The sequence below is a fragment of the Macadamia integrifolia genome, chromosome 5 (assembly GCF_013358625.1).
Source record: "Macadamia integrifolia cultivar HAES 741 chromosome 5, SCU_Mint_v3, whole genome shotgun sequence".
Taxonomy (NCBI): Eukaryota; Viridiplantae; Streptophyta; class Magnoliopsida; order Proteales; family Proteaceae; genus Macadamia; species Macadamia integrifolia.
In genome coordinates this window covers 13072713-13086887 of record NC_056561.1, presented here as the reverse complement: position 1 = coordinate 13086887, position 14175 = coordinate 13072713, and the positions used below count along the sequence as shown (strand labels likewise).

Genomic DNA, 14175 nt, shown 5'->3' with positions numbered 1-14175 from the left:
TTTCAAGTCCCACTCGCAAGGCTCAATTCCAAAAGAGAGAGAGAGAGAGAGAAGAGAGAGAGAGAGAGAGAGAAGAGAGAGAGAGAGAGAGAGAGAGAGAGAGAAAGAACAGTATAGACTACAGAGTGCACGCTATTTCTCTTCAACCCCATCGACTCTGCACTGCTAGGGTTTCGGACCTCGTGAACCAGGTAGAACCTCTCGCTTTCTCGATGTTTTCAACTTCCCCACTCTCTGTTATTCAATAGGTAAATAGCTTAGTACGTCAAAAAAGATTTTTTTTTTTTTAATTATTTGGTAAATGTAGTTTTCCGATCTGGGTTTATAAGTTCTACGTTTGTCTTGGATTTTCTACGGTTGTCTGATTAAATGGAAATCAATTTCCCTTAATATGTCGCCATTTATGTTGTATAGTGTTTCTTATCGGTGGCTTTTTGTTCTGTTGGAAGAATATCGATAATAGCTTGGATTGCGATTATTATTAAAAAAATAATTTTTTTTTGTCCATTCTCATATTGTTTCTGTTTGGAGAATGCATAGTACTGGAACTCTGGAAGCTTATGTTTTTGTCGTGAGCACCTCCCCTGCCCAGTTCTACAAAAGAACACAAGAAAAGAGGGATTGGGGGGAAGAAAGGAGTTGATGAAAAGATAATATATCTGTAAATGTCTTCTTTGCAAGCTTTGATTATAATGTTTATCTATGTTAATGGTAAAAAAATTTAACTGTTCCGTTATATTACATTGCTTAGTCTGCTTCTACGACTTGTGGCCTCCTTCACATTAAACATATAAATCTTGTGTGTGACAGAAACTAGGTATGCTGAGTTATGTAATCTGATTCTGCATGATAGATGTGAAAGTTTTATGCAGAATACAAAGGAGAGGCAGTAATGGATGAATGAGGGGGTAGTTGTACATTTTTCAAATATCATTTTATCTTTATGTAATTATGTATAATGTAGGTGAAGTGATGACTACTGAAGAGGAATCCATTGAACAAGCTGCTGCAGCTCGGCGTGAGAGGCTGAAAGCTCTTAGAGCTGCTCAAGAGCTCTTAAACACCCCTGATGATGATTCAGTTCCAAATGAAGATAAGAAGGAGGATTCTGATGATGCTGATGAAGAAGAGTGAGCCTTTTATACTTATTTTCATTCGCATTTTCTCTTTTTCTCTTTGTTCACCTATTCATAGCATATTTTGATTGTGAATAACACTAGGTTGATGATGAACTAGTTTTATAATATGAGCACCTAAGCCGAAGAAAACAAACCCCACAGCAATGAGAAAAGAAACAAGAAACAAAGATAAAACAACATTACAATGTCATAGGGGTAAGCTGTACGGGAAAGCATAGTCTAGGATGGAGCGCTCTTTGATTGGAAAACTTATCAGCATATTTGTAATGATTTTGTTGCTCTTACATTAGTGAAATAACAACAGAATAATATGAACAGAAATTCCATTAGGAGATTAGCTTAACAGGATCACAAATAGGGTTTAATAGAATAGACAAAAGGAGAAATATTAATTAAAAGGCTAGGATTGTCAGAAGTGCACAGGATTCGGATCAAGTACTGATTAGAACCTGTGGAGAAATTCTGCAGTGCATCTCAGAAAATAGAGAGAGTCTGCCCTATGCAGGCTAGTATAGCAGAATCACAGGTTAAGGGGTAAACCCAGAATTTCAGATAGATCATAGGCAAAGATTAAAGTATCGGTATCGGTCGCCGTATCGGTTGGCCAAAATTAAGATATGCATCGGAGGGTATCATATCGTATCGAAGATACGCTAAGATACGCTAAAGATACGCATATAAATGGATATGAAACACCTTTTTAAATACTTTTGCGTAAAAATTTTGTTAAAAAAAGCTATTGATAACATGTATTATGTATAAACACTAAATTGAGGGTATCGCACTAAGATTTTAAGGTTTGTAGATGTCCCATAAATGTAAAATCCTTGTTCCCAACCTTGATTTCCACTTTAGTTAAAGAGAAATATGGCTGGCAACAACTTTGGAACAAAAACTCCTCAAAAAATCGTGTTTTCTGAAAAATACCCATCTTGGCCCATATATGACCGTAGCGCACTGTGTCGGTACATACCAATACTCACCGATACGTATCGATACTCACCGATACATACTAATACTCACCGATACGTACCAATACTATACATACCAAAACATATATTTCATCTCGATTTTATATTTTCCATAGAGTATCAGTACGTATCGATGGTGTATTGGTGCATATTGGTATGTATCGTAGCATATATATTGATACGAAAAGATTTTAAAAATTTCATGTATTGTATCAGTGTGAATCGTATCGGTCGGCTAAATTTAAGATACGTATCGGAGGGTATGGTATCGGTATCGGAGATAATTTAAACCATGTTCATAGGTAGTAACTGATTGTCTGATATGCAATATCTAAGATCAAACAGAGTAGTAATAAGAGATATCTAAATCAAAGCAAAAATATGAAATTGGGCAGAAACAAAGGTATAGCAGGTGATGGGAAACTAGATGTCTGACCTGTTATATAAAGAGGAGGCAACATAGAAAGATAGATAGGCCAGGAATCCACTTAACTAGTGAAGAGAATCCACTCTTCCACGAAGGAATCCACCTGGTATACCTGAGAATTAACCCAAGCATCTACTAATCCACAACAATTTTCAGAAAAATATGAAGTGCCTCACTTCTCAAATTGATGAAGAGGCCACAGGCCTTTACATATATTTATAGTGTTTGCTAACCCAAAATAGGATAGCATAGTGATTGTTTACTGATGACTTTGTAGAAACCTATTTTACTGAAAGACTGTCACTGGGAATTTGGGACAAGCTGGAAATCTAACATCTCACATAATCTAACTAAGATAATATAAAAAAATAGTAATAGAATTTAAAAGAAAAATGAACACTAAGACCCCAACTTAACTAACAAATAATTCGTGTATTCCTAACTCCTACCCAAATTTTAAGCCCATTAAAGTGGCCTACTACGGTGGTATCAGTTATCCATACATTACGGACCGATATGGACAGATACATAGGTTTTCAGAAACCAAAAATCCCATTTTTAAAAGAAAACTTCTTCCTACTCTGATTTTTTGGCCAAAACCTAAGTGGACCCCATCTACACTAAAAAAACGGCATAGGAGGAGTGATTAAACAAGAAAAAAATTGCATTAAAGTTCATCAATGTGGAGATTGAAAGCCAAAGATGTTGGTTGAAATATGTTAAAAATTTGATTTTTGTTTGCTTGAATCTTGGTCTTTCTTGCTTGTTTCTGTTAAGTAACACCTGTAAACTGGAGAAACTGACCTAGATTTGGCTCAAGTTGAATGATTTGTGATATATAATGTATAACTGTCTTTGTTGCCAAGTGCTTATTGTTAATAATTACATACTACTTCAGGTTTAATAAGTTGCTAGTAGAGTGTAGTATGGTTAATGTGTATATATTTAATTTATGTTACTTAATACTAGATAATATGTTTGTACTTCACATATTGCTTGTTTGGTTTGGACCTTCAAGGGTTACTTTTGAGTCAGCATCCCAATATGAAAATAGATTTTCTTTTTCAAATCTTCTTAATTTCTTCTTTTTACTTATTAGTAGGTTTGATATTGCACTTTCACATAGATACTGTGAAGGCAGAGATAAACTAACATTGGTTGGATATAATTATTTACTGTTTATTTATGGTTCATAAAGCTTAAATACTTGTTTTGTATGTATCATAAGCATATCCATGCGTATCAAAGCATATATTAAGTGTATTTAGTGTCTCTCTGATATGTCTGTTAAAACCAGCTCTCTGATACATCGCCCAATACCGATACTTGACAGGATGCCTACTACAATTGATACTTGACAGCATGCCTACTACAATGAAAAACTCCTTGGACCAAAGGGCGAACATATATGTAACGCAACCCAAGCCTTGTTTCCACTAAAATAAGCCCACTTTTTTGATTTATGTGCTTTAGTGAGCCTCCCTTACTATCCCATTCTTAAGAAATTCTCATGCAATGTCATTTCTAGATTGGGGTCTTGAACAAAATGGGATGTTAATGCTCCATGGATTACTTCTGGCCTAGGAGAGCTGTCCAACACCAACGGATGAGTCCCCTTAAGCTTTCACATGCCTGAGGTCTAAAGAGGAAGTTTTACCAGAACCAAAGAGATGACCTCCAATCTCTACCAGATTTGTATCTACAGAATCTTTGAGAACAATGCCTAGACTCAATGGAATTGGTCCTTAGATTGATCTGACAGTCATGTTTAATGGTGAAAGTACAGATTTGAAGCTGTAATAATTATGAGTAAAACTATTGAGTCATTGATGCAGCAGCGCTCCGATGGATTGACCCAAACCTACTCTAGAACCTGGACCAAGACCCAGATCCAATTTGGGTTCCAAGTTTAATAGAATATTCTAGGATTTTATTTTTATTTGAGTATATTTGTTTCCTATTTGAGTCCTTATTTGTAGGAGATTTATTTCTGTCTTAGTCTTTGATTTTAATTAGAAAGTTTTAATTTTATTTTATTATAAATTAGACATGTAATTCATGGGAAGATTGGTTGATTGATGAAGAAAAAAAAGTGATTGTCAAACCCCCCCCCCCCCATGCGTGGCTGTCTTCTTCCCTCCCTTCTTCTTCTTCTTCTTCTCTACCCTGCAATCTCGTTTTTCTCTCTTCCCCTCCCCTTCTCTGTGAGAAAACCCCCTTCTTCCCTCATGGTGCGATCACCCTCCCTGCGCGACTTCTCTTTCTCTCTCTATCTTTCTTTCTCTTATTCCTTCTTCTTCATCTTCCTGCACTCACTTCTGCCATCGCCAAACCAGTAGGCCTGAGAGGGACTCAACCGAAATCTCTCAATCCTAACTCTCCTTACCTGAGATTTTGACTGAAGGAACTGTTCTTCTAGGCGATCAGAAACCCTAAGATTTCAGTGCCTGTGATCGACCCTATTGAGAACTTAAGGTATGTTTCATGGCTGATCCTGCAATTACCGCCTGGAGGAATTTCAGAACTTTAATACTTGATCAAAGCTTGTGATGTTATTGAGTCTTGGTATCAATAAATCTGGGGAGGGCGATTCTGTTCACAATTTTTCCTGAGATTTGGAGCCTTGGTTAGGTGGCTGAATCGATCTCAAGTTTCTGGTTTCCGCCTTGGTTATCCTGTTGTCATGGAGAAGGCGGCAGCCTTGTTCATGATAATTGCAAGTATGCCCTGCCCACTAAATTGAGTTCTATTTAACCTATTTTTGAACATGATTAATCTAATTACCCTCTATTGCTTTAGCTATTCTGTTTCCCATTCACAATTATTATTTTCCTGAACACCCCCTTTAACCCATATTTGTCATTTTGTTACTTTTAGTTGGGAGTTTTCTTAGAATTACGATTCTGCCACTCCATTAAGAATTCCTGGTTATTTACAATAGTACCACTCTACCTTGTGAACTTCAATTTAATTACCACATTGCCACTGATTCTAGTAATTAGCTATTACACATTTAAGTGGGTCCACATCCAATCGGGTTCGTTTTCTTGGGGCCTATCGGCCCTACATCAGTCATACTATTGAATAATGGGAGAGAACACCTGGGACTAGAAACTAATATCTTGGATAACCAATTTGGTTTTATGCTAGGAAAATCAACCACAAAAGCTATTTATTTGCTTAGAAGATTAATATCAAGATGTTGAGAATGTAAGAAGGATCTCCTATAGTCCTATGGCCTTTATTGACTTGAAAAAGCTTATGATAGAGTCCATCCTCCTTAGAGAGTTAATTTGGCAAGGATTAGAGAAGAAAAGTTTTTGAGTAATTATGTGGACTTAGTTAAAGAATCATAAGCTGAATTATAAATCTCAAAAGTGGGGGGGGGGTGTTAGGGGGTGCACAAAAATTATTATTTTATCAATGGGTCCCATGTCTAGAGTTCAAGTTTATCTTAGCTGTACAATAGCCCTAATGCTAATTATTTTAGGCTAGTGAGAGTTTTATTAAATTTGGTTGTTTATTTAGAGTAGGAAAGTTAGGAGTTCTTAGTGGAGTCTATTTTTGATTCTGGGTTTGATGCAGATTAAGTACCAAAATAGGCTTGTTTTATTAGGAATAAGCCTAGGGTCGGGTTCCATACATGTTAGGCCTTTGATCCCATGTGTTTTGAGTGTAATAGACCACTTTTATGGGTCTAAAAGGGGGGCTCTAAGATTGAATACGAGATTACTAGTTAGTTTCCATTTTCATTAGTTTCCTTTTTAGTTGGGCTTGATTTGAGTTATATTTGTTTCTTTAGGAGTCAAGCTATTAATTGAGTCAAGTCATTAGTAGTTAGTTTCATTTTTTAGCTAGTTTCTAATTTCAGTTTTTAGTAACTATTGTATTAGGAGAATATTTGGTTTGCTTTTTGAGGAACTTTCTATTTTGTAATTCCCTCCCCCATTAACATTATAAATAAAGAAGAGGAGGCTCCTAAAAGCCTAGAATGATTTTGATAAAAAAATAATGGCTGTTGCTATTGTCTTCTTCATGAAGAGTTGTCTTGTGTTTGATCAAGGCTGAAGGAATTGGTGTTTGATCCAATTGACTCTTTGTAGCGTGAAGTCCAAGAGGTCTCTTCAACTAATCTTTCTTTCTTTTCAAAGTTAATTGCAAGGTTCTTCAACTAGGTAAGGGATCTGAACTGCTTTTGATTTCTGGTTCTGGAAATCTCAAGTTTCTCTCCTGCTGCCCCTGTACTGTTCTGAAAATCCAGCCATCCGATGGTTCTCTGTTTTTGATCGAGTGTTAAGATCATATAGAGGGGAACTCAACCTTAATTTGAGGCTCATCAGACCAAGGAATCTGCAGTTATGGGATTTCTCCCTATTCTGGCTGATCCTAATTTCTGCCCAGATTTGCGAATCGATTTCTGTTGGGTGTTGCTAATTGATTGCTGATACTATTCCTCACTGATTTGACTTCATTAGTTGATGATTTCAGTCCTATATTCCCTGCTGTTTATTCAGTTACAGAATTTCTGAAATTGAGATCGATTGGACTGGTTTGACTCTTGCTGTTGTGTTAGACTTTGGTTCATGGATTACAGTTGTTTGTGAATCCAATTGAACTACTTTCAGTCCCTGGTTTAGTTCTAAAAAGGTTGCTGCTGGTTTGACCTCATTAGTACTGCCATATTGAAGTCGATAGCCTGCTAGACTATCTTATATTATTTTGATTTTCTGTTATATTGTTGGGTGGTTATGGTTGTTCTTAGATTAAAAGATCCTGAAGCTGAGAATTGGTTAGACCCCTATCCTAGTCTACATTAGGGTTTCCATATATGTACCCACCCTCACAAATAAGGGGAATAGAATGAATGTAATTTGGTTTTGATTTGGTTGTTGCCATGTATGGCTGAAGAGTTCTCTCTCTCGCTCCCTCTCTTGGGTGAAGGTGCTAGGGTATGGAACTCGCTCCCTCTCTTGGGTGAAGGTGCTAGGGTATGGAAAAAAATGAGCTGATCTGGTTGATTGACTTCCACCCATTGATGAGTCTGATGATGCTTTGTTTCTATAGAGGTGATAGCTTATTCAATCCATTCTCAAGCCTCGGGGTTATTGACTCATTCTATCCCTTTTCAATGAACAAGGGATTGAATGAGATTCGATGATCCTGCTCGACCGCCATAGCCTTCAGATTGGAATTTTCTTCCTCCAATCAGTAAGTGATCCCATCACTTGTAGATCCAATGATCGACCTGCATCAATATGATAAAATATAAATAACACAAGTGAAATAGTCAAATAGAAAACAACTACTAAAGTCTCCTACGTAATCCCATGATTAGCCTGACCTGGAGTGCCCTAACAACTTAAAACACAGGAGTATCCCTACAGGATAGACTACTGAAGTGTCCTAACTGGTTAGAATGCTAAAAGTAGCACAATGTCCTATTGATAGGAGGATGCTGGACTGTCCTATCTATAGCTAATTCCTGCTACTTCCTTCTCTGGTCTGTGTTACCACACCTTTGGGGTAAACTAGAGAGCACTCTTATGGTGCCATTTTTTCTAGCACTTTGTCAGGAGAAAAGGCAAGAATTTATAGGACTTGGAGTTGAAGAAGCTAATGCTTTGTTCCTTCCACACGTATCGTAAACTTACAAATTTGATAATGAAGCTTTTACCATTTATCCTTGATATTCAATGTAATCATGATGTGATTTACCTTTTATCCTATAGTTCTGTTTGTGTACGAAGAACTTGGTTTGGCCGATCTTATGATTGTTAGCACAGATACATATTTATTAGGTCTGCACTGTTATCTATAATGCTGTTTCCAGGAGCCTGAGCATGAAGTTCAGGAACTACCTTCCTCATGATAAGCAACTTCAGGAGGGTAAGCTAGCTGCCCCAGTCCTGCCAAAGTTTGAAGACCCAATTGCAACAGAACCTCCAGCACCAGAGGAGACCAAGGTGATGATCAACTCCAGAAGCATATCTTTGCTGGTTATGCATTTTATCTCATTATCTTGTCCATCCTAACCTTGAAGCATTGTGCAGGACCCATTTGTAAACATTGCTCCAAAGAAGCCGAACTGGGATCTCAAAAGGGATGTGCTAAAGAAGCTTGAAAAGCTTGAAAGACGCACTCAAAAGGCAGTAGTTCAACTAATGGGTGAGCACTTAACTTTATTTGATAAACCTCTTTATTCTTTAGTGGCAAAAACTTCATCTACCCTGATCTTTGTTTGAACCAATCTTCACCATGTGGTTGGAATAATCACAATTCACAAGGCTTTGTTGATGAATACCTTGGTCTTTCCATGGAATACCCTTTTTTTTTTTTTTTTTTTTTTTTTTTTTTTCAGTCTATGTTCATTTCTAGGTAAAAACATTTGAAAGGAAAATTGTCAATGAAAAACTTCTTTTTTATTTTTTGCTGGGTGGCTTGCCTAGAAGGTATTTGTGGGCTACCCACATATCTGCTAAGTGACAACCTAGATGGGGCCCGAATTTTCCAGACATGTAACCCCAAGGTTTTTATGCCCACATGTCAAGTTTCAGCCCTAGAGTCGGTCCTATGGCAAAAGAAAGCTTTGAAAATCTAAGACTCTGAGAAGGTGCATGCAAATATAGGATGGTTAAAACATTCAAGGATACATTGAACATTGGTCTGAAGACAAGTGCTAGTACATGGTTGTTGCCTTGCCAGTAAAATGCAGGCTTCCAAGAGGTCATGGGTCGACTCTCCTGTCTTCACCCTGTGCCTTAATGCTCCCCTAGAGTTGGTCCTATGGCAAGAGGTCACAGGTTGTCTCTCCTGTCCTCACCTTTGCCTGAAGGCACCCCCTCCCCTCTCTCTAGTAGCTGTAGTTAAAGTGCCATGGGGCATGTTAGGTAGGTAGGACCCCTCCACCCCCAAAAACACAAAAAAAAAAAATAGCGCAAATAAGAATAATAAAAAAAAAAAAAAAAAAAAAAAAAAAAAAAAAAAGCGCGCATCACCTTCTGGATGGCAAAAAAAAAATGTGCTGTGAACAGATCTTTTTTAGGCTCATATTCTTTAAAAAGTTTTTCCATTTCTTTTATGTTGATTTTATATGACAGTTTTCCTTTTATGTTTCTTTACTGGAAACAAACAGAACCTGAGGAAAAACAATTGATTCCATGCTCTTTAGTTTCTTCTTCTTCCCCTTATGCTCTCTCCCAATTTGGTATAACCCAGTAGAACTTATCTTCTCCAAAAACCTTCTTCCACCATCCCAGTCCATCTAGGGCCATGTCTTCTTCCAAGGCCCCCTTTTCATCCAAATTTTATCTTCCTTCACTCATCCCTAGTTTCTTTTTGGAACAAACTTATTAAAATATCCGGAGATGTGTGATTTATATATATATATATATGTCATTGCTTGTTGCCTAATAAAATGAAATATGCTGCAGACTAGTAAATATTTGTGAACCATTTTACAAAATTTACAGTGATATCCTAGGCCTCGAGTTGTGTCAATCATACTCGTCAAGGTGCCAAGAGCCAAGTAGTTGGCTCAAAACTGTGGTGCATAGGCACCTAGGCGGTGGCCTAAATGAGTCCTAATTGGTCCAGGCATTCATAAAACCAGGTTTAGTCTAGTTGCTTTCAGGTTATGTTAGTAGTTGTTTACTAATATCCTAACCAAGTCATTTTAAGACTTGAGTAGACTTAGTTGTAGTATAAAAGTAAAAAGTAAAGAGGAGATATGAAGCATTAACCAATCAATGAATGATCATTAAGCATTCAAGTTTCATCTGAACAAGCAATAAACGTCAAGGAAACACTCATTTTTTCCAATTACCACGATCTTAAGGGCTTAGTTATATTTGGTTTCCAATTTTAACCCTTTTGTTTTACTGTTTTTCCTATCATAACCCCTCTTAAAGAAATGATAAGTTGCAATAAGGTCTACCAGAAAAGCATGAAAACATGAGTTTTGGAAAGGAAAAAACTACACCACTATCCCTACTTAAGCATTACGATTCACTATTGTCACGTAGCAGTGTTTAGGAGTTGACACATGATAGAGGATCCAATATCCATCTCATGGTAAAATTTTAGCCCAAACTAAGTGAAGTGGCTCGAAGTCTGATTCAAAGTTTCAATAAGGGTACAGAAATGCCATTATGAATATGAAATGGCACCTTTGTTATTTTAGCCATTTCCACTAATTTAGACCAATGAAAGTTCGTCTGGCCCTCAATCACATCAACCAAACCCATGTACTCATGTGTGGCAGATTAGTGAAGCATTTTGCTTCATTAGGCGTAGTGAAGCCTAGGATCCTCTCGAATATAAATAAATAAAACCCAAAATGGCACCTACATTGGCCAAAACCTTGCCAAGGCGTCCAATGCGGCTCATAGGTGAGGGCTAATTGTAAAAAAATTGATTGCAGGCTCTGCCCATTCTAAAGGGAATTTATATGATTTGAATCAGATTTATGGGAAATTTAATGAACCAACCCATATCAGTTTTAGATTTTGCGATTGCTTATAACTTATCCATTATAAACACTTATTTTGAAAAGAGAGAGGAACATATGGCTATAAAAGTGGACATCATAGTAGCCAAATAGATTTCCCCCTCGCTGAAAGGTCCAATAGATTATCATGTAAGGATTGTTAGGTGATCCCAGGGGGGTGCCTATTCACTCAACATAGATTAGTGGCTATAAATATATGCTTCACTCCCTAGGACCGTATGTGCCCTAAGATAAGGTGGTGGAGGCGAGAGGAGGATACCTTGTGTTCATTCACAAATAAAGTGTTCAACTAAGGAAAGGTGGACTTTGAGGGTGACACTAACACAATGTGTATTGAGTTGACAACTTGTATTAAGAAAGTTGTTAAAGATATCCTAGGGGAATCAAAAGGAAAACGCCATCCAACTAAGGAAATTTGGTGGTGGGATGATGAGGTTCAAGCAGCCATTGAGACTAAGAAAGTTAGCTTTAAGACTTGGCAAAGGACCTAAGATATAGAAGATCTAAAACAACATAAGTCAGCCAAAAATGAAGCTAAGAAGATTGTGGGGAAGGCAAGGGCAAAGAAGAATGATGATCTCTATAATCATCTAAGCACAAAGGAAGAAGAAAAGGCTATCTATAAGATATGGCTAAAATGGAAGAAAGGAAGTTTAGAGATTTTGACCAAGTTACATGTATTAAATGTGATGATGGTAGAGTGCTAGTAAGGGATGAGGACATTTTGAAGAGGTGAGAAGAGTGTTTAACATCCTACTAAATGGAGACATTTCGAGCAAGTACGTCCCGAATGATTGCATTACACATCGAGACACCACATGCCATAGATATATTCGAAAGGTCAGGGTGCATGAAGTAAAGAAGCTTTCGGAAAGATAAAAGTAGGCAAGGCACCAGAGCCAAGTGACGATGTAATAGAAGTGTGGAAGAGTTTATATTATGTAGTATGTCTTGGTTCACCAATCTGCTCAACAAGATTGTGAGCGCAAAGAAAATGCCAAACGAATGGAGGAGAAGCAATATAGTTTTGATCTACAAAAATAAAGGTGACATTCAAAGCTCCAATATTGGAGGGCTTAAAACTAATGAATCGTACTATGAAATTATGGGAGTGGGTTATTGAGGCCCACTTGAGGAGGGAAACTACTATATCGGAGAACCAATTCGATTTTATGCTCGGTAGATCCCCGATAGAAGTAATTTACTTACTCAGGCGGCTCATAGAAAGATTTAGAGTTTGCAAGAAGGATCTCTATATAGTCTTTATTGACATAGAAAAAGCATATGACAGAGTCCTTAAAGAGTTAATCTGGCATGTACTAGAGAAGAGAGGGATGTCGAGTGAGTAAGCGGATATAATTAAAGATATGTATGAGGACGTGGTGACCAGTATAAGAACTGTGAAGGGCAAGGTATTGAATTCACAATAACAATTGGGTTATATCAAGGATCAGCTTTAAGCCCTTATTTGTTTGTGCTAATCATGGATGATTAACTAGGAACATTCAAGATGACAAGATGAAACAAAAGCATGATTAACAATAAGTTGGAGTTAAGGAGATCAACCTTGGAATCAAGAGGGCTTAAGATAAGTAGAACGAAGACGGAATATATGGTGTGTAACTTTATTTATACTAAGATGGATATAACAATATGGTGAAGATTGGAGAGCTTAACGGAAAATTTTATGAGACAGTTGTTCGACCGGCTATGATGTATGAAGTGAGTTGTTGGGCGTTTAGAAGCGTCATATAGGATAAACCAAGTGTGGTAGAGATGAGGATATTGAAATGGATGTGGCAAAAATAGTCAGGATAATATAAGGAACAACCATATAAGAGCTGATTTGGGAGCTTCCCCGACACGTGATAAGCTCAAGAACATCATTGAGTTGGCATGGTGATGTTCAATGGAGCCCTTGGGGTGCACTAGTGAGGAGGAGTGTCCTGATTCAGATTGAGGGATATAAAAGAGCTAGGGGGAGGCTCAAAATGACCATAGGAGGAGTGAGAAAAGATTTGCATAGTTTAGGTCTTGTTTCAAGTATGGCCTCGAATAGAGCAGTATAGAGGGCAAGGATCCATGTAGCCGACCCCATCTAAGTGGGTCCTTACCGAATTTGTGTGGCAGTGTTCCTTTTTAATATTATTTTTTGTCTTTCCTCGGATCCATGTAGCTGACCCATTTGGTTGGGATAAGGCCGAGTTGTTGACTGGGATGATTCTCAAGTACCAATGATGTCAGCCCACTTCTACCTAGGTAATTCATCAAGGCAGTTGCCTTCCTCATCCTCCAATCTACTTAAAAGTTCCCTAGCCTGCTTAGGCATGTACGCAAATGACCCCAGAATCCGAGTCCAACCATTTGATGGCCAATGACAAATTATCCTCAATGATCGTACCTGTCCATCCATGAGATATGGAGTTTCCAATCAGTCATGAAGGTGATCACTACTAGTACAACTGGTGGCAGACTCCACCAAGGCCCAGACGCAACTTGCAAGGCCACCTAAAACATGAGTAAACAGAAACGAAAATGCATACAATACTCTCACAAAATTTGTTATGAAGTTTTGGTCTTGCTGCAAACAAACACATGCGAACACTCATTAGCATAATATACATTAATAATAAAATAAATAGAAGGTGGTATCTTGACATTCAATTAAGAAAATAATAACTCTTGTGTGGGTTTTTCTGTTACTTGATATATGAATGGTTTTCATACTGCAGAGGAGCAACAAAAGGAGAATGAAGCCATGGCGGAGGAGAATGGTTTAACTGCTGCTGAAGATTAGAATACAAATTCAAGCAACAGAAGGTTATCAGTATGGGTGTCATTCATCAAGGTTTCTTCCCTTTATATGAACCAATCATATCATGAGAATTGAAATCATTGTCTTCTGAAACCTTGTAACTGCATAACATGTAAAGGATTCTGTTGAAGCCATACACCAACAGAACTTGTAAAATTAACAATTAGTTGAAACTTTCACCAAATAGGGTTATGGTTTCATCCAATGGTGGTACCCAAACTGTACAGTTGGATTATAAATTTTGATTTGGAATTATTTAAATCCATAAAATATATTACTAATACTAATAGAAGCTCTTATGTACCAAAAGGGGATGA

At 37.4% G+C, this 14175-nt stretch overlaps 1 protein-coding gene across 2 annotated transcripts; it reads left to right on the top strand.

Annotated features, from left to right (window-relative positions):
* Positions 1-36: 36 nt before the first annotated feature.
* On the top strand, positions 37-14145 carry LOC122080090 (coiled-coil domain-containing protein 12). Of its 2 annotated transcripts, XM_042646967.1 has the most exons (5): positions 37-191; positions 965-1130; positions 8368-8500; positions 8588-8702; positions 13776-14145. In XM_042646967.1, exons 2-5 carry the CDS (start codon positions 973-975, stop codon positions 13838-13840), a joined length of 471 nt encoding a protein of 156 aa, XP_042502901.1. In that variant the 5' UTR covers positions 37-191; positions 965-972; the 3' UTR covers positions 13841-14145. The 2 variants fall into 2 exon arrangements, with proteins under 2 accessions (XP_042502901.1, XP_042502900.1); XM_042646966.1 differs by lacking the exon at positions 37-191 and having other exon boundaries at positions 952-1130.
* The last annotated feature ends 30 nt before the right edge of the window (positions 14146-14175 follow it).

Bases quoted from the DNA above. Each gene is read 5' to 3' on its own strand.
- LOC122080090 (XM_042646966.1), top strand. From the start codon at position 952: ATGTATAATGTAGGTGAAGTGATGACTACTGAAGAGGAATCCATTGAA. The intron at 1,131-8,367 runs GTGAGCCTTTTA...TGCTGTTTCCAG, and splicing joins GATGATGCTGATGAAGAAGA to GAGCCTGAGCATGAAGTTCA. The intron at 8,501-8,587 runs GTGATGATCAAC...AGCATTGTGCAG, and splicing joins CAGCACCAGAGGAGACCAAG to GACCCATTTGTAAACATTGC.